The sequence below is a fragment of the Miniopterus schreibersii genome, assembly GCF_964146895.1.
Source record: "Miniopterus schreibersii genome assembly, chromosome: 2".
Lineage (NCBI taxonomy): Eukaryota > Metazoa > Chordata > Mammalia > Chiroptera > Miniopteridae > Miniopterus > Miniopterus schreibersii.
The window spans coordinates 185783751-185808376 of NC_138102.1; the positions used below are offsets into that span (position 1 = coordinate 185783751).

General features: G+C 59.7%; 1 protein-coding gene across 2 annotated transcripts; it reads left to right on the forward strand.

Annotated features, from left to right (window-relative positions):
- Positions 1-565: 565 nt before the first annotated feature.
- TTC38 (tetratricopeptide repeat domain 38) lies at positions 566-24528 on the forward strand. 2 transcript variants are annotated; one of them, XM_081130119.1, is made up of 14 exons: positions 566-653; positions 1445-1522; positions 4083-4164; positions 4672-4843; positions 7324-7497; positions 10527-10602; positions 12744-12863; positions 15506-15565; positions 16799-16837; positions 17945-18026; positions 20084-20249; positions 21454-21613; positions 21819-21892; positions 23327-24528. In XM_081130119.1, the coding sequence occupies exons 1-14, from the start codon at positions 621-623 to the stop codon at positions 23418-23420; spliced, it is 1410 nt and encodes a 469-aa protein (XP_080986245.1). In that variant the 5' UTR covers positions 566-620; the 3' UTR covers positions 23421-24528. The 2 variants fall into 2 exon arrangements, with proteins under 2 accessions (XP_080986245.1, XP_080986246.1); XM_081130120.1 differs by lacking the exon at positions 1445-1522 and having other exon boundaries at positions 574-653.
- The last annotated feature ends 98 nt before the right edge of the window (positions 24529-24626 follow it).

The following is a 24626-nucleotide window of genomic DNA, read 5'->3' on the forward strand; positions in this document are numbered from 1 at the left end:
TGGGGGCGCCGCGGGGAGCTCGCGCTCCGCCCCCCAGGGCTCCTGCGCCCCTCGCCCGGCTCTGCCGGCGCCTCCGCTAGAGGGTCCCCAGCAGCGAGGCGCCCCCGGCGGTGGTGGGGAGCTTGGGGAGCGAGACCAGGCTGGAGGACCCCGAGCGCATCCCCAGCGCGCCCTCTGTCGGATGCGGGCGGCGAGCGCGCCCCAGAGCGCGCCCCCTCGAGCGGGCCCGGCTCCCGCAGCCCCGGAGGCCGCGAGCCCGCCGGCCGCGCACAGCGCCCCCCCCGGGCCGACCGGTCGCAGCGCAGCCTAGTCCGTCGTCCCCGCGGCCTCGGCGCGTCTGTCCCCAGGCGGCCAGGGAGCGAGCGGGCAGCGCCCCGCCCCCGGTGCCCGCCCCGCCCCTGTGCCCCGCGCCCACCTGGTGCCCGCCCCCACCCTGTGATCCGCCCCCGGTGCCCGCCCCGCCTCCATCCGGTGCCCCGCCTTCACCGGAGCCCGCCCCGCCCCCGGTGCCCCGCCCCCACCCGGTGCCCTGCCCCCACCCGGTGCCCGCCCCGCCCCCGTGCCCCGCCCCACCCGGAACGCCACGGCTGCGCACGGAGCCGGGCCGCCGAGCGCGCACCATGGCCGTGACCGCTCCGCTGCGCGACTGCCAGGTACAGCGGGGCAGGGTCCCTGCGCGCTCGTCGGGGCCCGGAGGACCCCACCCCCGGCCCCCGCCGAGGGAGACCCCGGGACCTCCCAGCGAGCGCTACCCCGGCCGGACGCCGCGGGGTTTCCCTGGGCACTTCCCGGGGTGGGAGCCCGGCCGCTTTCTCCGACCGCGAAGGCGGAGGCCGGAGGGCGGGGCCCGCGCACCCGCGGGGAGCGCAGGACCTTTCCCGCCCCAGGGGTGTCGCGGGGAAGCGCCCCTGGCAGGACACCCAGGGCGGCGGTTACAGGGAACAGTCCTGACAGTCTCGAGACGTTTCCACCGACAGACCTAAAGGTCAGAATAGGCCCATAAGGCGCAGAGACGAGAGGAACGGTTTCGGGGGTCAGCAGGTGGTGTACCCCTTGCCGGCCAGGTGGGAACCCCTCCCCGCCTTGCACTCTAGCGCCAGGCGGCTGTTCTGCCCCTCAGACCCCCCCCCCCAACGTCTGCTCCCCAGGAAACTTCCCAGTCTCCCTGCATCCTTGAGCCCATTCAGAGGGGCCAGCCGGGGGCCTGAGGTCACCCAGGGCTTTACGGGCCGCTGGGATCTGCCTGGGGACCTGTCCCCCGGGGCTCTGCTCTCTGCTGTGGGAGCCCCTGCGCTGGAGTCCCGCGCCAACCACAGGCTGGGTGGACGGAAACCTGTGCGCCCTGCTAGGCATCCCAGATATGACCTGCTTGGGGCTGGGTCCGGGCGTCTGTTTGGAGGAGCGGGTGGAATAAGGCCCTGATGTGTCCTCTTGCCGTGCCCAGGCGTGGAAGGATGCCGGTCTCCCGCTCTCCACCCCGAGCAACGAGGCCTGCAGGCTGTTTGATGCCACCCTGACCCAGGTAACGGTCTCCGAGAGAAGCAGCCCCTTCCCTTCCATAACGGTCCCTGGCGAGGTTTCTGACGTTGCTGAATGCTTTTAAATAATTTTTCATCGTTAAACTTTGGGGCCCATCTCACAGCTCCGTTTGTTCATGCCTCGACGTGAACGGTACTTACGCCGTGTGCAGGGGTGCCCTGTCCCCCATCTAACCGCCTGCTAACTGTGCGTCCTGACTGGCCCTCCAGGTAAAGCTGGGGGATGATGGCCTCATGCTTTCCGAGCTTTCCCTGGGTGTCAGCTCTCCCGGCTTTATAAACAGTGAAGCCCATCCACCCCTCCCTACCCAGACCTCCTGGGAAACGTGGGTGCAGCAGGGCTTTGTGGGATCCCAACGTTCTTCATAATGCTTTTTTATTATTGTTACTGATTTTAGAGAGAGAGGAAGGGGGAGAGAGAGAGAAACACTGATTGGTCGCCTCCTGTACACACCCTGACTGGGGATCGAACCCAAAACCCGGGCATGTGCCCTGACCAGGAATCGAACCGGCGACCTTGCGGTACACGGGACGACTCTCAATCACCTGAGCCGCCCGGCCAGGGCCATTCTTCATAACACTCTGAAGCGTCCTGGCGGGACCGATGGCTCAGGCGGCTCAGAGCCCCACAGCCAGCGGCTTTGGAAGTGATGGTGCTTTGTTGTTGTTAATCTTCACCTGGGGATTTTTTTTTCCCATTGATTCTCAAGAGAGAGGAAGGGAGGGGGCCAGAGGGACAGAGAGAGAGAGGAGAGAGAAACATCTCGCATGGACGCTTCCCACATGCACCCGACTGGGGTGGGGGTCAAACCTGCAACCCAGGGACATGCCCTTGACTGGAAATCAGACCCACAACCTGTGGGTGCATCGGCCAATCCTCTAACCACTGAGCGACGCTGGCCGGGGGAAAAAGTGGTGAGTGCTTTTTAAATTTCCTGGTGACTTTAGCAATCAACTGCGGTGGAGCCTATGTACTCTGTACCCCAGGACAGGACGTGGGGAGAGGGGACAGGTTAGAAACTGCTCGGCCAGCGCCCAGCAAGGCTGAGAGGTCCCCTTAGCGGCAGGCAGGCCGCGGCATCTCCTTGTTGGGGATGGCCTGTGAGGGTGCTGAGCCCCGCACCGGGAGCCACACACACAGGGGGTGCGGCCTGCTGCGGGTGTGATGGGGGGCTCCTCCATTTAGGGCACGGGACCCTGTCCTGGGGCAAGTCTGGGGACCCCCTGCCCTCACCTCTGGCTGCTCCTAGTCATTCCTAACACCAGAGAAGGAGCCCATAGGTTTAGAACTGGGAGGGTCTCCGACGTGAAGTCCAACTGCTACTCTGGGTGGCCGGTGGGGAAACTGAGGCCCAGAGAGCTGACGCCTGCAGTGAACTAGGGAGGAGCAGGTCGACTCCAGCCAGCCAGCGTAAGGAAGCTGCTAGAAATCTAAGGGCCATTCCAGAAGCGACGGGTGCAATGTGGTCCGCTTGCGCGGGATCCCCCCGTGCGTTTGGGTGCGTGCGTGCCCTTCCCACACCGTTTGCCTCGGGAGAGCGTGGGTTTGTCTGCGGCGCGCTCCTCCATGCTGTGCCGGCCCCCACACCCCGTGCATACTCTGCCTCGTGTTTTGGGGTCTCCCCGTGCCATCCTGTGCTAGAACACGGGTACTTCGAGTCTCTACGCCAGCTCCCGGTGCCTTGTGGGAATGCACGTGCACCCTGGCCGGGTGGCCCGGTCGGTGGGAGTGTCATCCTGTACGCCGAAAGGTTGTGGGTTCGATTCCCAGTCAGGGCACATACCTGGGTTTCGGTTTCCATCCCTGGTCGGGGCGTGTACGGGAGGCAACCGATCGATATTTCTCTCTCACATCGATGTTTCTCCCTCTCCCTCTCCCTTTTCTCCTTTCCTCTGTCTCTAAAATCAATAAATACATCCTCGGGTAAGGATTAAAAAAATACACGTGCTGATTCTGCGGAGGCGTGGGCTGGACAGCCGGCAGGGCGTGCTCTCACCTCTAATGCATTATTGTGGTTTTAGGATTTTAAAAAGTGGGCATTGTTTTAAAAAAATAACTAGAAACAAATACACCAAACTGTCCACGTGGTGGTAAGGTGAGTTTAAGGGTAAGTTTTAATCTTTCCGCTTCCATGGCTGGGCCCCACTTTCCGTAGCGAGTGTTTACACTACGGTTCCTCTGAAAGGGAACCAACTAGGCGGAAAGGCTCCCACTGCGGCGCCCCCGGCGAGGCCCCGCGGGGCTGAAGCTGGCGCTGTGGGCAGGGCACCGTCAGGCAGCGCCTTCCCTTAGATGTTTTTGTGATTTGTTGTGTTTTTGTGTGTGTGGAAAAGGCAGCCTCACCAGCCCGAGAAAATGTGCCTCGAGTTACGAGTGTTCGGTCTCTTCATGTGAGACCAACCCAGCTATGTGGGTTTTTGTCGTTGTTAGAGTCCAGAAAATACTCTGCTTTAGAAAGAAAAATCCTGATTTAGTTACGTGCCTTTACGAACTCGAGCGAAGGACTCCCTGGGGACAGCTCGGTCTGGCCTTTTGTATTTCAGTATGTAAAATGGACCAATGACAAGACCCTTGGTGGCATCGAGGGCTGCCTGTCGAAGCTGAAGGCAGCAGATCCGACCTTCGGTGAGTGACGCTTCCCTGGCTGAGGAGCCCCGAGTTGCGGGTGGCAGCGGCCAGGCTGGCATTGGCATGGAGGGGGGAGGGAGGATGCCAGCCAGTGTTGTGGTTGGAATATCAGCTGCTCCCGCAGAGATGCCAGGCTCTGGAGAAGCATCTTTCACATTGTTTCCCTAATTGGATGTCAATTCTGCAAAGAAGACACTGATCCCATTTCTCAGATGGGAACGGTGAGGTTTGGAAAAGGAAAGCCACCCAGCTGGCGGTTAGGTGCTCCAGACATTGGCAATCACCAGGCTGCCCTCTCTAGGGGGGGTGCGGGATGCACTCAGGGCTGCCGCTCCTCCTGGGCACAGCAAGGCCCAGGCTGAGGTCCGCATTCTGGTGGGGGCACCGCACTCGGCCTGCCTGCCGCCCGGCCTGCCCCTCCTGGAACCTGGGCTGCTTATTTCGCACGTGGGGCTGGGGTGGGCGGGGCGCCCGAATCACCAGCTGTCCCCAACCTCTCCCCAGCGATGGGCCATGCCATCTCTAATGGCCTCGTGCTGATCGGCACCGGGAGCTCCGTGAGGCTGGACAGAGAGCTGGACCTGGCCGTGAGGAGCATGGTGGAGCTTTCCCAGGCCCAGGCGCTGACGCAGCGTGAGCGGCTGCACGTGTCCGCGGTGGAGGCCTTCGCCAAGGGGTGAGGCGCGTCCGGGCCAGGGCCTGTGCTCCAAGGCCGGGCCGGGCCGCAGGCTGCCCTGGGAAGGGGGCCCCGGGGTGATGGTCTCCCAGCCTCCAGAACCCATGTGACTGAAAATCACACCCTGCCTGCCGCCCTGTCCTCGGCTGACGGCCGAAGGAGGAAGTCGTTGGCTGGGATCCTCAAGATGGCACTCAGGGCAGCTCGTTGCATTAAATAAGTCGGTTATTATTTTCTTGCAAAAATAACAGGACCGCAATACAGAAATAAATTAAAGACAGAAGAGCCCTGGCCAGTGTGGCTCAGTGGTGAGAGTGTCGGCCCACAGACCGAAGGGTCCCAGATTCGATTCCTGGTCACGGGCACATACCTGGGTTGCAGGTTCAATCCCCGGCCCCAGTCGGGGCGAGTGCAGGAGGCACCCAGTCCATGTCTCTCTCTCCCTCCCTCCCCCCCTTCTACTCTCTTTAAAAAACAATGGAAAAAAATCCTCTCCTGAGGATTAATGACAACAGCCACCCCCAAAATAAGCAACCTACTTTGTTTCATTAAATAAATCAGTTATTATTTTCTTTCAAAAAGAACAGGACCACATTACAGAAATAAAAGACAGACGAGAAAGCCCTCCCCCTGAGGCCCCTTGTCCTAACAGCCTCTGTCCGCTCACGGCCTTTCCGGTGATCCCGGCCTCTGCCGGCCCCACCACTGTCCCCTGCGTGTGGGCATTCTGGGCCTGGAGCCCGTGCCCGGGGCAGCCTGTGCCTGCGCCGGCGGGGGGGGGGGGGGGGGACCCCGCAGGGCGAGGCGACCTGAGCTGATCGTGGAAGGTCCTGGAGCAGAGACAAAAGGCGGCCGCCCGCTCTCCCTGCGGCGTCGGTGCCGGGGGCCGCGTGGGGCTGGGCTCCTGCCTCGGCATCTCCTGCGCGTCTCCGCTGACCTTGTCTTTGGCAGCTTGTTCATCCGGTGGGGTTTTGTTGTCGTGGTGTTTTTTAACCCTTCCCCAGGAATATTTTTTCAGTTGCTTTTCAGAGAAAGCAGAAGGGAGAGGGAAAGAGAGAGAGAGAGAGAGAGAGAGAAGCATCGGCCGGTTGCCTCCCGCAGGCAGGGACTGAGCCTGCAACCGAGGTCCATGCCCTGGGCCAGAATCAAACCCGGGACCCTTCAGTCCGCAGGCCGACGCTCTAACCACCGCAGACACCGGCCAGGGCTCAGCCAGTGTTTTTGTTTTGTCTGAATTCAAGAGTAAAATTTCCCGTTGGTTTATCAATTTTTTAAAAAAAATATATCTTTATTGATTTTGGAGAGAGGAAGGGAGAGAGAGAGAGAGAGAGAAACATCAATGATGAGAGAGCCATTGATCGAGCCCGCAACCCGGGCATGTGCCCTGACCGGGAATCGAACCCCAATCGCCTGGATCCTAGGTTGACGCTCAACTGCTGAGCCACGCCCGGCCGGGCTGGTTTATCAATTTTATGAGCCATAAGCTGATATAAAGAGTTTTATACATACAGTTAGGTCCTCGCTTAAGTGCCGGTGATACGTTTGGAGACTTGAAGCAAAACAACACACCACGCAACCAATTCTACCGCAGGCTACTTGACGTAAAGGAGAGTTAAGTTCCTTCAGCATCTCATCAGCGTTAAAAAAAGGACATTGAAGGGAATGACGTCATTCAGAGACCTGCTGTGTGTCTAGGGCGTCCCAAAAAAGTGTGCGCACACTTTAACGGTTGCTGATAATTCACTTAATTTTCGCTCCTTTTGAGGTTTAACTGATTCGAAATAATGGGTGAAGCCAGACTAAGCTTTGAACAGAGAATATTTATCCTAAAGGGCCACTGGACTTTTTTTTATTTTTATTTTTTAAATATATCTTTATTGATTTCAGAGAGAGGAAAGGAGAGGGAGACAGACAGAAACGTCAATGATGAGAGTCATTGATCGGCTGCCTCCTGCACGCCCCTGACTGGGGATCGAGCCCGCAACCCGGGCATGTGCCCTGACCAGGAATCGAACCCCGATCGTCTGGATCCTAGGTCGATGCTCAACCGCTGAGCCACGCCCGGCTGGGCTGGACTTTTTTTTATGGGGACACATGAAAGATAAAGTTTACAGAACAAAACCGGCAACAGCGGCCGCACTGCGGGCGCACAGATACCGCACGAGCTGATCCGGGACGTTGGCGATTCCATTGCTTTGCGTTATGAGCAGCGCCTGGACCAGGACGGTCGTCAGTTTGAAAACAGGCGTTGACCAAAAAAAAATTATTCATTTCTGTAGATTCTTTTAAATTTTGAAATTGAGCTGTATGTTAATCAACACGGACTTTATAATCATTCAAAGCGTGTACACATTTTTGGGGATACCCTGCGTATATAACCAGTTCAGGGCAGACTGAAGCTGGCGGGAGACAATACCATCCCCCCCCCCGCTTGTGGGAACGTGTGTTCAGTGCACTGAGAAACCTCCGTTGGCTTCCAGGAACTTTCCCAAAGCCTGCGAACTGTGGGAACAGATTCTCCGGGACCACCCGACGGACATGTTGGCCCTGAAGTTTTCCCACGACGCCTACTTTTACCTGGGCTACCAGGAGCAGATGCGGGATTCCGTGGCCCGAGTTTACCCCTTCTGGACACCTGACATCCCCCTTAGCAGGTATGTGCCGTTGGAAACCACATGCTTCTATCTCTTAGTCTCTCCTCTGCCCTGAAAACGTGGCGACGCTCCTGGTGTCCCCCTAAAACGTGAGACCGTGGTTGCCGTTCTAGTTCTTTCACGCGAGAAGCCTTCATTTTCTGCGTGCGATCTTCTCGCCGTCCTAGGAAGGAGGTAGTACTTTGTGCGTCAGTCAGCACGGGGCAGTTTTTGCGGCAGGGACAGCGTGCGGTAGGCCTGATCCTCCGGGGCTCATTTCTGCGAAGGTTTGTGGCCCAGATGCACCGCCTGCCCGTTGCAGGGCGGCTGAGGCTCTGTGCCCCGGCCTCTGTCTCCCTCCGGGATCCTGGCTGGTGAAGCACCGGCGCTCTGGGCACGCCGGTCGCTAAGAGGGAAAGAGAGCTCTCCTGGGGGATTCCCGGCGGCATTGAAGCACTCAGAGTGGAAGGGACACCCTGCCACTCCCAAGCCATTGGCCAGAGCTGGCCACCCGCCCACAGGAGCCCAGGAAGGGCAGCTCTACTGTGTGCTTGGAGGAGAGGGGCCTGGAGGGTCTGGGAGCAGCCCAAGTGACCACTGCACGGGGTCACCTCCATTGCATCTTTTTTATGCTTTTAAAAAATGTATTAGTTTTTTTATTGATTTTAGAGAGAGAGGAAGAGAGAGAGAGACATAGAAACATCGATGAGAGAGAAACATCCGTAGGCGGCCTCCTGCATGCCCCCTACTGGGGATCCAGCCGAAACCTGGGCACGTGCCCTGACCAGGAATGAAACGGTGACCTCTTGGTGCTCAACCACTGAGCCGCATTGGCCGGGCACCTCCAGTGCATCGTAGTCAAAGGATTGCTATGAAGGTCCAACAGGTGAGTGGACTGAAGAGCTGTGTTAGTGAGGGTTCTCCAGCGAAGCAGAACCAGTGCAATGTGTGTATCTATATTTATGTTGTTTACATCTGTATGTCAGTGTCAGCATCTATATCTATCTATGTATAGAGAGGTTTATTTCAGGGGGTTGGCTCAGGCTATTGTGGGGACCAGCAAGTCCAAAATCCACAGGACAGGCAGAGCCTGGAAAGTCAGGTAGAGTTTCTATGTTGCGATCTCTGGAGACAGGCTTTCTTCCTCTTCTGGGAGGTCAGTCTTTTCTCTCAAGCCTTCGACTGATTGGACGAGGCCCACCCACCCACGTTATGGAGGGTAGTCTGCTTTACTCAAAGTCTACTGGTTTAAACGTTAATCACACCTAAAAAACTACCTCTACAGCAGCATCGAGAAAGTGTCTTACAAAATAACTGGGCACTGTGGCCCAGCCAAGGTGATGCGTCAGATTAACCACCACAGGAGCCTAACAGTAGTGGCGTATCATGAGCATGCAATACATGTTTAAATGTTGGCCGTGACATGACCCCAGTAAGAGCTCCATGAATATTTAAAAGCAAAGTCTGGAAGGCAGTGCTCTAGAATGCTGCTCCCATGAATAATAGAAGCCGGAGTTTATCTCTGTCCTTGGGGAGAAAGACACCACCTGGGCTCCAATAGGAACTCCACCCTTCTGTCTGCTTTCACGCAGCCCCACGAAAGCAGGGAAGGAACCGGCTCTCAGGCGCCAGTGGTTACAGATGAGAAATGAAAGTGCATTTGGTCAGTGGGGGGTCTCTTTTGTTCTTAATCCCTACCCGAGGCTATTTTTTCCATTGATTTTTAGAGAGAGTGAAAGGGAGGGAGAGAGAGAGAGAAACAATAATGTGAGAGAGACACATCGATTGGTCGCCTCCCGCACACTCCCGGACCGGGCCTGGGATCAGACCTGCACCCTACGTACGTGCCCTTGACCGGGAGTGGAACCTGTGACCTTCTGGTGCACAGGCAGATGCCCTGACCGTGGAGCCACCCTGGCCAGGGCAGCGATGTGTCATCAAGCCCGTCCTCAGCTGGGCCTGGGCCAAGGGTGACTGGGACAGAGGGGTCCCAGCCTCCAGGAGCTGGGGTCTGGGAAGAAGCTGTGCACAGCGCTGCTGACAGCCCACAGTCACCGTGACTCCCCAGGAGGTGTCCCTGAGCTGTTCCTCCTGGTGGGCATCACCAAGCGGACAGGAGGGAGAAGTCCCTCGTCAGCCCAGGGGAGACGTCACCGGCTTAGGAGGCGGCATGTGAATCGCAGAGGGTCTGCCGTGGAGATAGGGTTTGGGTTTGGGACAATCATGCAGATGATAAAGGTCACACCACTCACGCCTCCCCACCAGAAGCCCTGGATCTCTGGGAAACACGGTGCGTGGTGTGGTGCCTGGCGCAAGGCCAACACCTGGCTGGCACATGTATGTCTCTTGGCACCGCCATAACAAAGTGCCACAGACTGAGTGGCTTAAAACAACGGAAATTTAGCCCAGCTGGCATGGCTCAGCAGTTCAGCATCGACCCAAGAACCAGGAGGTCACGGTTCGATTCTGGGTCAGGGCACAGGCCCGGGTTGCGGGCTCAATCCCCAGGAGGGGGCGTGCAGGAGGCAGCCGGTCAGTGACTCTCATTGACGTTTCTCTCTCTCCCTCTCTCTGAAATCAATAAAAACATATTTAAAAAAAACAACAACAGACATTCAGTCTTCCCAAGTTCTGGAGGCCGCAAGTGTGAAACCCCGGTGTGGGTGGGACCGGGCTCCCTCGAGGCTCTGGGGGAGTCCTTCCTGCCCCTCCCAGCTCTGGGTGGCTGCCTCGGCTTCCCCGGCTCACGGCTGCGTTACTCCAGCCTCTGCTCTGTCCTCACGTGGCTGTCTGTCCTTGTGTGTCTGAGTCTCTGTGTCCATACCTCCTCTCCCTTCTCTTATCATGAGGACACCGGCCACCGGAGTTGGGACCACCCTGCCCCAGTCTGACCTCTTCTTAGCTAGATTGCATCTGCACACACCTCGATTCCAAGACAGGACGCGGGTTCACGCCGATCACCCGGGGGCTACATTCAGCCCACACGGGTCGTGCTGAGGGCTGAATGATCCCCACCCACTTTTTAAAAAAGATTTTTGTTCTGTCTTTAGCTACGTGAAGGGCATCTATTCCTTTGGATTGATGGAGACCAACTTCTACGACCAGGCAGAGAAGCTCGCCAAAGAGGTTGGTGGGCCTTCCCGAGGGGCTGACCCCCCTGGCCGGGCCTCCTGAGCCAGCCCTGGCTCCCCAGCATCCCTGCGAGGGCTCTTTCCCCCAGATGCTACCCGAGTTGGCCCCCAGAACCACTCCCTAAGAGACAGCCAGCATCCTGCAGGGACCCAGGTGCCCATGGGGTGTATGAAGACTGTTTTGGCTACAGAAATGGAGCCCAGACTTGAGCGCAGGGGGCTGGGGTTGTGTGCTTTAGCCCTGAGTCAGAGCTTGGGGGGACCTGGGCTCCGGCTCATGGTCTGGGGGTTCAGCCACAGGAAGGTCCCCTGGAGACCATGACAGCTGGGCCTCCTTGTTGGGTGGCATCCATCTGAGCACCTGCGGGCTGGCAGGATGGCCTGAGAAGCCAGAGGTTGGCCAGAGGTGCAGGAAGTGGGGAAGTGGGCTGCCCCGCTCTGTTCCCTTCAGGCCCCTTTTTGTGCTCTGTCCCCTCTTGAAAGCGCCCACAGGCTGACCCCAACACCAGCACACCACAGGTGGCTACTGGGCAAGGCTCAGCTGTGACAGTGACCACCAGGAATCTAGGAGAGCAGGCGTGGGCTGCACCGGGCTCCACTGGAGTCTGGAGAGGTCTTGGGTGGAGGTGCCTGGGCCAGGGGTCTGCAGACCTAGCCCCAGGGGCAGGAAGCGCAGAGGGTGGCCAGCCTGGAGGCAAAGCAGGCCAGTCGGACAGGCCAGGCCTAGGGCAGAGCTGGGTGGGGCGGCCCTGGGAGCAAAGGCTGGGAGGTGGGCAAGGCAAGATCTGCTGAAGGGAGTGTGGACTTTGTCCCAGGGAACCTCTCAGAGGGGTGGGGCCCTAATCTCAGCAGGGGGTTGAGAGCTCCCGCCCTGAATCACGCCCTGTTTGGTGTGAGAGTAACGTGCTTGGTGGGTCCCTGGCACCCCAGCCCTCTTGACTGTGCCCCTGCAGCCTCCTGAGTGTCCTGGTCCTTCAGGGCTGTGCCGCAGATGCCAGCATCCCTATAAGCATGCTCTTTCCCACAGTGCCCCCCAGTGGACTGGGCAGGGCCCATGCAAGCAGGGGACAGGAGCATGGGGGCAGGGGCAGGGCTTAGTGGGGACCACCTGTCCACATAGACCCCAGCAGCAGGTACCAGGCCTTGCCGCCTCTGCCTCTGTGAAGGGCCTGGGGTCTGAGGCAGCGGGGTTGGGGGGAACTGAGACCTGGTGTGGGGCCCTGGGCCTGTGTGGATTGTCCACAGGACCACCGAGAGCATCAGCTGACTGCTCCATGCCCAGCGCTTAGTAGGCGCTCAGAAAACACGAGCAAAAGAACAAGGCTGCTATGTGGTTAAAATCATAGCCTCATGTCCTGCCTCCCTTGCTGGTCACCTTCGAGCTCGTCGGTCACGTGAGCAGCTACTTTTATTAATAGTAATAAATCGGCCCTGGCTGGTTTTGCTCAGTGGTTAGAGCACTGACCTGCAGACTGAAGGGTCTTGGGTTTAATTCCTGGTCAAGGGCACGTACTTGGGTTGCAGGCTCAATCCCCAGCCCTGGTTGGGGCGAGGGGGGGAGACAACCAATTGATGTGTCTCTCACATCGATGTTTCTCTCTGTCTCTTCCCCTCCATTCCACTCTCTCTAAAATAATAATAAAAATAACATCAGAACAGCCCAGAAAGTTACACATGTGGTCATCACAGGTGTGCTGGGGGGAAGGGGCCGCCCAGAGCGCCTGGGGCACTTGGCAGTCTACACGGCATGGGCACATGCAGTGTCCCAGGGGTGACACGGGCCCGAAGAGGCCGATTGGCATGTTGTAGGGGACTCAGCTGAACCCAGGAGACTGTGGGGCCAGGGGGATGAGTCCTGGCTTTGGGAAGACCCTGCTCTGTGGTCCCAGGCAGGTCTCTTAGTCCCATCTGTGAAATGGGCAGTGACACTCTCTTTGGCAGCAGCTTGCAGGTGGTCCACAGGGCCGGTCTTCGGGGCCGTTGTTGTTTTGAGGCCGAGCCCCGTCCCCACACCTGCCTCGCCCCAATACCCGGCTGCCCAGCTCAGGCCCTTGTGCATAACTCGGAGACGCCTGGTCGCCCGGCAGCCCGACTGACCCATGTCGTCTGGACTCTTTTCAACCCCTCCCCCATCAGGCTCTATCTGTGAACCCCACAGACGCGTGGTCAGTGCACACTGTTGCCCACGTTCACGAGATGAAGGCGGAGATCAAGGACGGGTTAGACTTCATGCAGCGCTCAGAGGCCCACTGGAAGGTACGAGTCGGGTCGATGGGCCGTCTACCCGGGAAATCCTGTCCATCCCTTTAGCTAAGCCCGGGCCTGTGGACAGAAGTTACAGGTGCAGCTTAGCTGAGGGGAACTTGTGCTTGGGAGGCGGTTCCGTCGACCACAGTGACCCCTGGAGGCCACACGCCTCCCAACACCTGCCGGTATTTTGCAGGTGATTCTAGAATTGGTCTTGGCCTGAGGCATTGGGTGTAAAAGGAATGGATGAGAAAATTCCCAGGAAAACAGAGCCTGGCACGGGTGGGAACCATGAGCGCCCTGAGCTGCCCCCACCGGCCAGCGGGCTTGGCATGGAACCCAGGAGTGGGCTCAGGGAGTGCTCGGGCTTGCCGGGGGCCGACAGGGTGACGGCGAGGGGATGTGTCTGCAGGGCTGGCGCTCGGGGATAGGTGCTCTTGTGGGGCAGGGATGCTGGGACGTCACTGCTCCCACTCCTGGCGTCCCCAGCTGTGGTGGCCCGCCCTCCTCCATGTGCACCTGTTGTTCCCGGACCTGCGTCCGGCACAGCCTGGCCACCTGGCCAGGTGTGGTCTGCTGCCCTGCCTTTCTCTTTGCCATGTGGGTTCCCCAGGGCACTGCCAGCCAGGAGAGCAGATCTCTGCCCCGGCCTGGATGAGCGGCCGGTGCCCAGTGACTGAGCGAACCGCGGAGAGGCCGGGAAGCAGGTGCGGTCGCCTGCGTCCCCCAGCGGCTCCCTGGCCTGGGTCCCTGACTTACAGTGATTAGACTTGGGGTTCTGTGAGAGAGATGCGCATAAGAAACTTCGTGAGACATTTGACACTTTATTGTAAAACAGGCTGATGTCAGATGATCGCATGTTCGAGGTGGGCTGCCCTGGGCCCGGAGGTTCAGAGTTTGATGCATTAAATAGATGCATTCTCGACTTGGGGTGTTTTCAGCTGACGGTGGGTGTATTGGGGTGAGACCCTGTGTCAGTCCAGGAGCATCTGTAAGTTACGGGGAGGTGGGCTTCTGGCTTCTCGGCAGTGGTGTGGCTACGGCAGGCAGACAGGTGTGAGAGAGCGTTTGAGACCTGTGACCCGTGTGGCTCTCACTCAGGTCTTCCTAAGGGTCCCAAGGTCTGGGGATGGGAGAGCCTGGGGGGGTCTGGGGGCGGTTCCTGCCTCGGGCTCCCTGCATAGACCCTGCTAGTCCCTGCAGGAGCACTGGGTCTCAGTGGGGGTCTGGGTGGGAGGAGCAGCATTGCCCCCTCCCGGCTGAGGTCAGGGGCTTATCCAGGCAGAACCTAGGGATGCGGGGGAGGCCTGGCCAGCGCCTTCCAGCTCATTCCATGCACACCCCCACCCCCAGGCTCTGATTTTACCGGGCTGGGTGTTGGAGGCCTGGCTCTATCCTGGGCATGAACTTGATCCCTCCGAACCTCGGTTTCTTCATCTGTACACCTGCTGTTGTGACAACTCTGATGCCCTGGGCCCCAAGCAAGTTCTCTTGGGTGTTGGTTCCAAACACATAAAATGAGGCAGCCCATGCTGGCTGGGGTCATCTCCCAGCGGGCTCTAGTCACCTGGCATCTTTGTCTGTCCCCTGCCATGTCTCTTGGCAGCCTCTGGCCTGGTGGGACAGCTCTGCAGCGGACGGTGCAGCCTGGGACTTGCTTTCTTCCTCCAGTCACTGCCCCAGGCTGTGCCCTGCCCTGGGGACCCACTGAAAGTCCAGCCTGGACTTCTCTGTCCTCAAAAGACCTGGTCCAGTGGAGTGAGCAGCTTCCAGCAGCCCATGGACCACATCATGCCAGGGGCATTCTCGGGGAGGTGGAAACCCAGAGGAGGCATCTAACAGAATTGGGCTGGGGGGGAAGTGGTCAGGGAAGGCTTCCTGGAGAAGGCATCCTTTGAGCCAAGTAATGAAGGGTGTGTAGGAGTTTGCCAGGTGAAGGGGGGGGAGATGGGTGGTATCCCAGCCAAAGACCAGCCTGAGCAAAGACACCAAGGCCTGTGGTGGCTGGGGAGGAAGGGGAGCCGGGCAGTTTGGCGTCCTGGAGCACGCATGCAAAGTGGACATGGGCCACGGAGGAGGTGTTGTCAGTCCCCTTTCCAGGAGACGGGAGGTGGCGTCCAGGCCGAGGAGGGAGCGTCAGCAGTAGCCTTGTAGAAGGAAGGGCTGGCTCATGGTGGGGCCTGAAGCGAGCCAGCAGCAACGGTCCAGGAGTCAACCTACTCCGCTGTCCTCTGGGTTTTGCCAGGACCTGCGGGAGCTCCGCCCGGCTCCCTGGTCCCGGTGCCCTCCCGGGGAGCCCTGCGCTGATTGCACACACTGCAGGCCCCTGCGCTGGGGTGGATTTCTTGTTCATTGGATTTCTTCTCCACTCCACATGCAAGGAGGACTAGGCTAGAGGAGCTGGGGGACCTCTGTGTGGACCCGGGCTCTCCTGCTTCCCAGCCCGGGGCCCATGCACTGCCGGCAGCCCCCAGCCTCAGTTTCCCCGGCACTGAAGGAGATGGCGTGCGGGCGCCGCTCAGACCGGCCTGCGCTGGGTGCTGGGACATGTTCCCCCTGCTCAGGGCTGTGGGGCTCTGCAAACAGCACCCGTTTCTTTTTTCCCTCCGACGCCGTCAGGTTTTTCTCTGATTCTGTCCTTCTCTCCCCAGGACTCTGATATGCTCGCTTGTCACAATTACTGGCACTGGGCTTTGTATCTGATTGAAAAGGTAAGATGACCAACCGGCTGTCTTACCCCGTGAAAATGTCCGGAGAAAGACATGCTTTTCCACCCTTTTCTGACCCTCGTATCCCGTGGAGAAGTATTTTATGTTTGCACACTTAAATGGTAAACGGTGTCTTTGTGCAAGAGAGCCTTCCTGTTTTTATTTTTAATTTTTTTTATTTTTTAAAATATATCTTTATTGATTTCAGAGAGAGGAAAGGAGAGGGAGAGAAAGAGAGAAACATCAATGATGAGAGAGTCATTGATCAAGCCCATAACCCGGGCATGTGCCCTGACTGGGAATTGAACCCCGATCGCCTGGACCCTAGGTCGACGCTCAACCCCTGAGCCACGCCCGGCTGGGAAAGCCTTCCTGTTTTTAAATAGCTTTTTTTTTTTTTTTTTTTTTGCTAATCCTTACCTGAGGGTATTTTTTCCACATTGATTGGTTGCCTCCTGCATGGGGTCAGGGATCGAACCTACAACCCAGGTACGTGCCCTTGACTGGAAATTGAACCTCGACTCTCCCGTGCGAGGGCCAGCGCTCTGACCACCCAGCCAGACCCACCAGGGCTCAAATGGCTTTTCAGGCTTAAACCGCTCCAGGCATTTTTCACTGTCTGCACTTGGAAATCTCAGGTGTCATGTGCAGTCAGACCAAGTGCCTCTGCTGCTGGGGTGGCCTGCTGAGCCCCAGCCCACGCACTGTACCCGCAGGAGCCACGGGACGCTCCCAGCGCTTTGCCCCAGGGGAGCCAGGTGCGGGGACGCCCTGGTCCCCAGCGATTCTGCTGCTGGTTCCCACTATGTGGGTGCTTCCTGCAGGCCTGTTTCTAATAGAGAAACTCTAGAAGGTCCCTCAGTGTCCCAAGAGAAACTCTTAGAAGGCGGGGACCGTGTGGTGGCCTGGAGAATGCGGGGACATGCTGCCTGGCCGAGAGCAGTGACCGCCACCAGGCGTGCAGTGAGGGAAACAGAGAAGAGGGAGCTGGCCGCAGGGGGACAAGCGTCGGGAAATAATGCTTTGACAGGCCCTGCCCTCAGCCGCGAGGCCGCTTCCGTCTCGCGTGACCGGAACGAAGCCCGGAGCAGAAGCGGGCCCAGGCTCCCGCCCCGAGGTCCGCGCTGGGGGCGCCCACGGCCTCTGACGGCGGGGGCCTCGGCCACCTCGCTCTCGGTTCACTTCCCAGCGTCACCTCGCCCTCCCCGGCATTAACCGCGGCAACTTCATTTCCAGGGCGAGTATGAGGCCGCGCTGACCGTCTACGACGATCACGTAAGTCCACGTCCACGATTGCGCGGTTTGGCTTCTGGCCTCTAGACCTTTGGGCCCGGCCCCCGCTGCCCGGGCCAGAAACAGCGGCTGGCGCGGGAGCGCGTCTTGGGTAAGACTCGGCGCGAGTTTCCACGGCCCGAGCGGTGTTGTAACCTGTGGGACGTGGACCTGCGCTCGGCTGTGCCCCCTCCTGGACGTGACACACCGCGGTTGGTTGTCTGGAACCGCATCCTGTCCTTGTCATTTTCTGGAGACCGTCGGTCTTCCCAGAGGGGTTTTTTATTGTGGGAAAATGAACAGAACATAAAACCCGCCATTTTAACCATTTTTAGGCGTCCAGTGCTGTGGCACCGGCCCATTCGCGTTGGTGGGCGTCTGACCCCACCGTCACCTATGGAATTTTTTCACCTTCCCAGCTGAAACCCTGTGCCCGCTAAGCACTCATTCCCCCTCCCGCTCCCCCGGCCCCCAGATATGTGGGGTTTTGTTTTTTGGCTTTTTATTGATTTCAGAGAGAGAGAAACGTTGATGAGAGAGTCGTTGATCGGCTGCCTCCTGCACGCCCCCTACTGGGCATCGAGTACGGCCCTGACTGGGAATCGAACCCTGACCTCCCAGTTCATGGGTCGATGCTCAACCGCTGAGCCACGCCGGCCGGGCTCAGATATGCTTTTAAGAGGGGAAAGAAAAAAGCCTAAGTCCCAGCTGCCCCAGAATGGGCTTAAGGACAGAGGCCTGGGGTCAGAAAGCTGCTTGTGACTTGGGGATCTGAACACCCAAGAAAGACACTCAGTGACATATTCCTGAGGTCGTCCCATTGAGTTGTCAGGAGTCTGTGCTAAGAACTGCAGGGTGACGAGAGCCGTGTGCCTCGAGGTAGAGAACAGCCCCCTAGAACCGGGGACCAGGGAGACGCGTGTCCCGTGAGCATGGTCCGACGCTGGGGGTGGGAGGTGCCAGGTGCCAGGGCCCCGCACGAGCTCCCCCGGGTACCCTCTTGCCTCAGGTCTGCACCTGGAGTGCACTGAGCCTTGGCGAGGAGGTGGAGGGCATGGTGGCGGGTGGTGACTTGTGTCTGCTGAGGCCCCGCGCACCCTTGTCTTCCAGATCCTGCCCAGCTTGCGGGCCAGTGGCGCCATGCTGGACGTGGTGGACACCTGCTCCATGCTGTACCGGCTGCAGATGGAAGGTGGCCAGACCCGTGCTCTCCCCATGGGTTCCTCTCCCCTCCCTCCCCCATGATGAGGGGCCAGGGCTGTGCCGGAGCTTGTGAGCGAGGCCCTCCAGGTCCCGCTGCAGGTCTTGGGACGTGTGCCCAGCTGTGGCCTTGGGCACCAGGGCCGCTGCTGTCTCCCGGCTGCCTGAGCCCGTGGGACCAGGCCACCACTGCCCTTTCCTCCAGTCCCCTCCCCGGCCGTGTGCCGGCCTCGGGCCCCATGCCCAGGGTGGCCCCTGCCGTTCCCACAGCCTGCCCACCAGGTCTGTGGGGCACAGGTGGCACCTGGCTGCCTGTCTCCGGGTGCTGCCTCCTTTTCTAGAACAAGGGAGGCGAGGTTTCTCAAACACCTGGGATTTCACAGCCGTTTCTCAACAGTCACCCTGTGCCCTGTGCGTAGCCTGAGGTCGGCTGCAGTTCTCGGGGAGACCTAGGGCTTCCAGTCAGCTGCTAGGGTGCCCGGTGGGTCTCCTACTCCCCCAGGCCCAGCAGAGCCAAACCTGGACCCACCCTACACCCTGCAGGACAGTGTGGGGGTGAGACCAGGGCAGGGCGTGCAGTTCAGGAGGGATCCTGGAAGGCTTCCCAGTGGAGGTGAAATGTGAACCATGGGAGGGCACGTAGGGTTTCGCCAGGCAGAGATGGGAAAGGATGTTGCAGTCGGAGAGCAGCCTGTCCAAAGCCCCCAGGACACAGAGCCCGCAGCCTGTCGTGGGGACACGTGGCTGGAGGGTGGGGGCAGTGTGGCCGCATGGAGCAGAGGAGGCTGGGAGGTGGTGGGAGCTGGGAGCCCTGGGGAGGGTCAGGGTGGGGAGGTTGGCTTTCCTCCGGGTCTTAGAGGAGCCTGCTGGGCAGGGATGGACAGGCTCCAGTCTGCCCCTGAGAACAATCCTCTGAGCAGTGGGGGCTGAGCCGGGGGAAGCTGAGGCCGGAGGCTGGAGGAGCAGCGAGGAGGTCGGGAGATCCCGAGGAGCCCTGAGGGTCGGGGAGTGAGCCGGGGATCCGTGAGGAGCCTGCTGCACTGTCTAGGCGGCTTCTGGACGTCCAGGTGGCAAGGCTGGGACACTGGAACCTGGTCTGGTGGGAGGCCTGTGTCCCTGGTCCAGCCGAAACCACCCAGAACTGTAGGGGGCAGGATGAGGGCAACTCGGAGGCTGGGGGGTGAGGCAGGGGTGCTGGGGCAGGTGGAGGGAGGGAAGACAGGCCACTAACTCCCTCGGTACAGAGTGGAGACCCAAGGGCCACGTGCAGCGTTGACCAGCTGAGAAACAGAGTCAGGGGCAACGTCTCTAGGTGTGGAGGTGCCCACGGGAGAAGCAGGGGAATCCGGTGGCTTCCAGGAGTCGGCAGGACAGGAGGTGGGGGTGGTGTCCGCCAGTGGATCAGGAGGAGGGACTGTCTAGGGTTGGGAAATGTGGACACAAAGGGAAGGAGGCTATCTATCCGGCAGGTTTTTGTTGAGCACCTACTATGTATCCGGTGCTGGACCAGCAACAACACAGGAAGAATTTAAGAAGTGGTTTGAGGATTTGTTAAGGGCGCCAGAGACAACTTAAAACCCTCCAATAGTTCCTCCCTGCCTTCCTTCCTTTCTTATATATTTTTATTGATTTCAGAGAGAGGAAGGGAGAGGGAGAGAGAGAGAAACGTCAATGATGAGAGTCATTGATCGGCTGCCTCCTGCACGCCCCCTGCTGGGGATCGAGCCCGCAACCCGGGCCTGTGCCCTGACCGGGAATCAAACCGTGATCTCAACCACTGAGCCACGCCGGCTGGGCTCTGATCGTTTTTAAAATTAGCTTTCTACCTTCTGCATCTATTGCTTTTATAATTGAACAAAGGTAACATAAACTGGGCCCAAGGCCTCAGCACGAGGCCAGGGCTGCTAGCCAGCCCTGCTCACCCGCCCACCTTCCTCACCCGGAGCAGGGTCCTAAGGGCCCCCGTGGCTGTGCAGGTGCAGGAGGCCCGGGCGCGGGATGCATGCGGGAGCCTCACACTGCGCTGTGGCTTTCCTCCCGTGTCTTTAGGGGTGGCTGTGGGCGAGCGGTGGCGGGATGTCCTGCCCGTGACCCAGAAGCACAGCCGCGACCACATCCTGCTGTTCAACGACGCACACTTCCTGATGGCGTCCCTGGGCGCTCGGGACACCCAGACCACGCAGGAGCTGCTGACCACCCTGCAGGAGGCCAGCGAGTATGTAGAGGGCCAGGGTTCTGGCCTCAGCTAGGGAGGCTGGGGGTGGGGTCCCATCGGTGAGCACAGCCTTGGGGATGCGCGTGGAGGGCTGCTTCCAGGTGTGTGTCCACAGGTGTGCACCCTCCATTCTCCAGGTGGGTACCCTCCAGAAATGCACGCCGTGGGTGGGTGTACCCTGCAAGGGTGCTGTGGTCTCTCCCAGGACACAGTTGCCTCTCCATCCCCAGGGTGGGTGTGAGAGCCTCCATGGCACTGGGCAGCCTCCCACGGGGACACGGTGGGGTCCCAGAACCAGAGAGACCCGCAGCTGAGGAGATCTCAGATCCCAGACAAGCACTTCTCTTCTCTGAGCCTCAGTTTCCCTATGTGCAAACTGGGGCCAGTGCCTGCTGAGGCAGGCTGCTAGGACAGTGACACGCCCCACTGGCAGGCTCCTGGCACTCGTGGGAGCTGTTTCCCATCACAGTGGAGGCCAGAGGGAGGCCAGGGGGCAGGTCCTCCACAGCACGGTCCATGAGATGCGGCCACCCCTCCTCCCCCACCTGGAGACTCGAGTCCTGAGGGTCCACAACCCCTGTGGTTCGTCCTGAGGCCTGGTGGAGGGTAACCGCTGTCATAGCTCGGGCTGGCCACCACCAGGGCCACTTGTCCTGCCCCTCCCTCCAGGCAAGGTGGCCGGTGTTAGGGGGCTGTCATTCCATCCCAGGGAACGCTGAGTATCTGATTCCTGCCTTTGAGAGAGGCTTGGAGCAGGCTGCTGCCTCCGGCCCCGGTGCTCAGGACCCACGTCACAGGCGCATGCGGGCCAGTGGGAGACACGGGCCTCCACAGCTGTCTAGTCCCCGTGTCACTCCTGCCATCCAGTCCTGGTGTTGGTGCCAGTTTCAGTGCCAGGCCTCCCTTTGCCTGCATTGCCCGCAGTCCTCTGACAGCCTGCGAGCTCCTCCCACTTTACAGATGGGCAAACGGAGGCCAGAAGTTGGGGGACCAGCCCAGGGCCAGGTCGCTAGGAAACGAGTTCAACCCTGTTGGACTGAGTTTAGAGTCCTGTTCTCTCCTTCCTGCTGTTTCTCTGTCAACTCCCCCAATCAAAGTTCCTACTGTGTGTCAGGCACAGTGCCAGGGACACCGGGCTGAGCAGGCGGGAGACAGCTGTGCTGTGAGGGGGCTGGCCACTGAGGGCACCTTCTTGGGCTGGTAGGTCCCCCGGGGAGAACTGCCAGCACCTCCTGGCCCGCGACGTGGGGCTGCCCCTGTGCCAGGCCCTGGTGGAGGCCGAGAGTGGAAACCCCGACCGCGTGGTGGAGCTCCTCCTGCCCATTCGCTACCGGATCGTCCAGATCGGAGGCAGCAACGCCCAGGTGAGCCTCCCACCTCGGGCCGCCTGCCAGGAGCCCCCGTGCCCAGCAGCCCCGTCTCCCCGAGGAGTCATCCCACAGTGTGGGGGTGTCCTTACCTTCACCCCCCAGTCAGTCTGTGCCTGAGAACAGGCAGTCTGCAGTGGGTGGGGCGGTCCCCTCCTTCTTCCCCCGTCATGGGAACCTGACCTGCTGGTTGACCTTCCAGAGGGACATCTTCAACCAGCTACTGGTCCACGCGGCCTTACAGTGCACCTCGGGCGCCCACAGGAACGTGGCTCGGTGAGTCCCTCGCTTGGTCCCTAAGCCAGGCTTGGAGGGTTTTCAGGTCACAGCTCTCACACGGGGTCTCCCCATGGGCTTCCGCATGCTTAGCAGGCCCTATGTCCCCTGGTCTGAGGCGGTTCCTACCTTTGAGGTTATGAAGACACAGGCTATGGGGGTGCTTGGATCTTTGTTGTTGTTCAACTTGACCAAAGGAGACCAGCCCCTCCTTATTCTAGCCACACTGAGCTACAGTTACCCGAACCTGTCCTGCTCTTTCAGGCCCCTGGGCCTTTGCACGTGCTGTGCCCTCCGTCTTGGATACCTGTTCTCTTTCCTCACCTGGCTGCCACCAGCCAATCCTTCAGGCCTCAGTTCTGTTCTCCTGCCTGACTGTGCTGGGTGCCAGGAGGCATGGTGGGCAGGCAGACCCAGGCCTCGGCTTCCTGGAGCTTACCTCCTAGGTGGGCACTGGTCCTAAGCAAATATCTTAAAACTGCCACAAAGGCAGGCATATTGCTCTGAGATGCTGTGACTGAGGCACTGAGCAGGCAGGGAGTCAGGGAGGGAGGGTGCCCCCTGGAAGTGATAGCTCAGGGAGGCCTGAAGCCAGGGGACTTAACCAGACCAGGATGGTCTGGTTGGGACAGGGGCTGGAGGGATATAGTTGGAGGACTGGGGGTGCTGGAGAGCAGCCTTGGTTGTTGCTCTGCATGTGCTCCTGAGGTGAGACGTGAGGCCCCTCCTTGCCCGGGTCCCCTGTGCTCTGTTGGAACACCAAGGGAAGGGGAAAGAAAGGAGTTGAAGGGTGCCAGGTGGGCAGAATGGCCGTAGGGAGATAGTCTGGGGCCAAGGAGGCCCTTGGCTGGGCCTTGAGCCCAGATGCAGAGCCCCGGGGTCTAGGCACAGGCTTAAGTGGCCCGCAGTAGGCGAGGCCCAGCTGCCCGACAGTGTTCCCACAGAGCCTGCAGGTGCTCAGGGGGCTGGTGAAACAGGCGTGGGCTCACGGAATTGGTGGAACTCTGAGGTGTCTGGGACACATGCCTGTGCTCCTCCCCCTCCACAGCCACACACACAAGCCACCTGTATTGCTTTAGCAGCTCCTGGCCCTGGTGGCATCATGGGGTCACTGTAAAGATCCTCTCCAAACACTGATGCCCCCACTACATGCCTGCACCGGCTGGGCTCTGGACGTCTAACCTTTCCCATCCTCCCACCTCCTGCCTTCTCTCTGGTCTCTGGCCAAGGCGAGGCCTCCTGCCTGGGCTTTTGTCAGCCTGTCCCCTCTGCCCTAATGCTGTCCCCTCTCCAGCAACCTGGGAAGGGGAGTGTCTTGCTCTCTGACCACCTCAGCCCCAGCCCAGGCTGCCTGTGTCCTGCCTCAGGGCTGAGGGGCCACCGGGCCCCCATATCCTTCCAGGAGGTTCCACCACAGCCCATCTGTTTCTGCAGGAGCCTTCTGATGGAGCGCGACGCCCTGAAGCCCAACTCGCCCCTGACGGAGCGGCTCATCCGCAAGGCGGCCGCTGTCCACCTCCTGCAGTGACACCTGCTGCCCCAGCCGCCAGATGGGCTGCCCCGCTGGCGTCCTAGGCTTAGGAGACATGCCCAGTAGTTAGGCCTGCTCGGGGAGTCTGCAGCTTTAACCAGAAAGTCCTGTGGCCCGCAGCTACAGGAAGAGGGGCCGCTAATCTATGTAAACACGATTCAGAATCTTCTGCTAGTTCTTGTTAAGGGCCAAGGTGCAGTTTTACGTGGTCAGAACCGATGTGGGTGCTGCTGTTAACCACGGGCCTTGCAAACTGTATTTTCTCAGGGGACCTTGCACCTCCTGGTTGTTCAAGGGTTGGAAGCAGGGGTGGGGTGTGGGGGTGGCTCCGCTGGGGAGGAGAGTCTTCACAGCCCCTGGGGGCACCCCCATCCCAGGCTGCCCATGGGATAAACCCTCGTCTTCCAGGCAGGTTCTATTGTGCATTTTGGGGGTGAGGGAACCAATGAGGGCGGCAGTGACTTGCCCAGGTCACAGCTAGTGGAGGCCCTGCAGAGACTGGCTTCAGGCTGCTGTCCTTCCTGGAGGAGGGGACCTCATCTCAGCCAGCCCCCTCGGCCCAGCTGCAGTGCCCGTGCCCTCCTCACGGGAGCACACGCCCATGGGTGCCCCTCTGCTGCCTCTGCGAGCTGCCTGGGGCATTTGGTGATGCTGATGTGGGCTTGTTTTCTCTTTATTCCGAACTGTGCCTTGTGAAGGGGCCTCGGTACATGGTTTCCTCTGTGGGCTGTGACTTCAGTCCAACGGCGCAGTGCACTGAGCGGGCACTGAGCTGGCGTGCCTTCTGGGGAGTAAGGGTTGAACTCTGGTTGCCCCGTTGTGGCAAAAACCAAAGCATTGTGACATGTGGCTTCAACAAGCGCTGTCTCGGGTCCTGCTTCCAGATGTTAACCTAGCCCCACGTCCCTCCTGAGCGAGCCGCAGGTTTCGGTTTAATGTGTCAACAGCGAGGCCTGCCTGCGGGTGAGCAGGACCCCAGAGAGGCTGCTGGGAGATGGCCTGACCCTCCTTTGAGCCCCTCTCTCTATGCAGGCCTGAAGCGGGCCACTCCTGGACTTTTATATTCCTTGAGCCAATAAATTCTCCTCTTTCTAAAGCCCACGTGAAGCTGTTTTTTGTTTTGTTTTTTTTTTCCTGTTTCTTGCACCCAAAGGCTCTTGACCAAGACCTGCAGCTGGGATTTGCACCTGGGTCTTTCTGGCA

Excerpts from the sequence above, each read along its gene's own strand:
- TTC38 (XM_081130119.1), top strand. The coding sequence starts at position 621 with ATGGCCGTGACCGCTCCGCTGCGCGACTGCCAG. Across the intron at positions 12,864-15,505 it reads GCTCAGAGGCCCACTGGAAG|GACTCTGATATGCTCGCTTG; the intron begins GTACGAGTCGGG and ends TTCTCTCCCCAG. Across the intron at positions 20,250-21,453 it reads ACCCTGCAGGAGGCCAGCGA|GTCCCCCGGGGAGAACTGCC; the intron begins GTATGTAGAGGG and ends TTGGGCTGGTAG.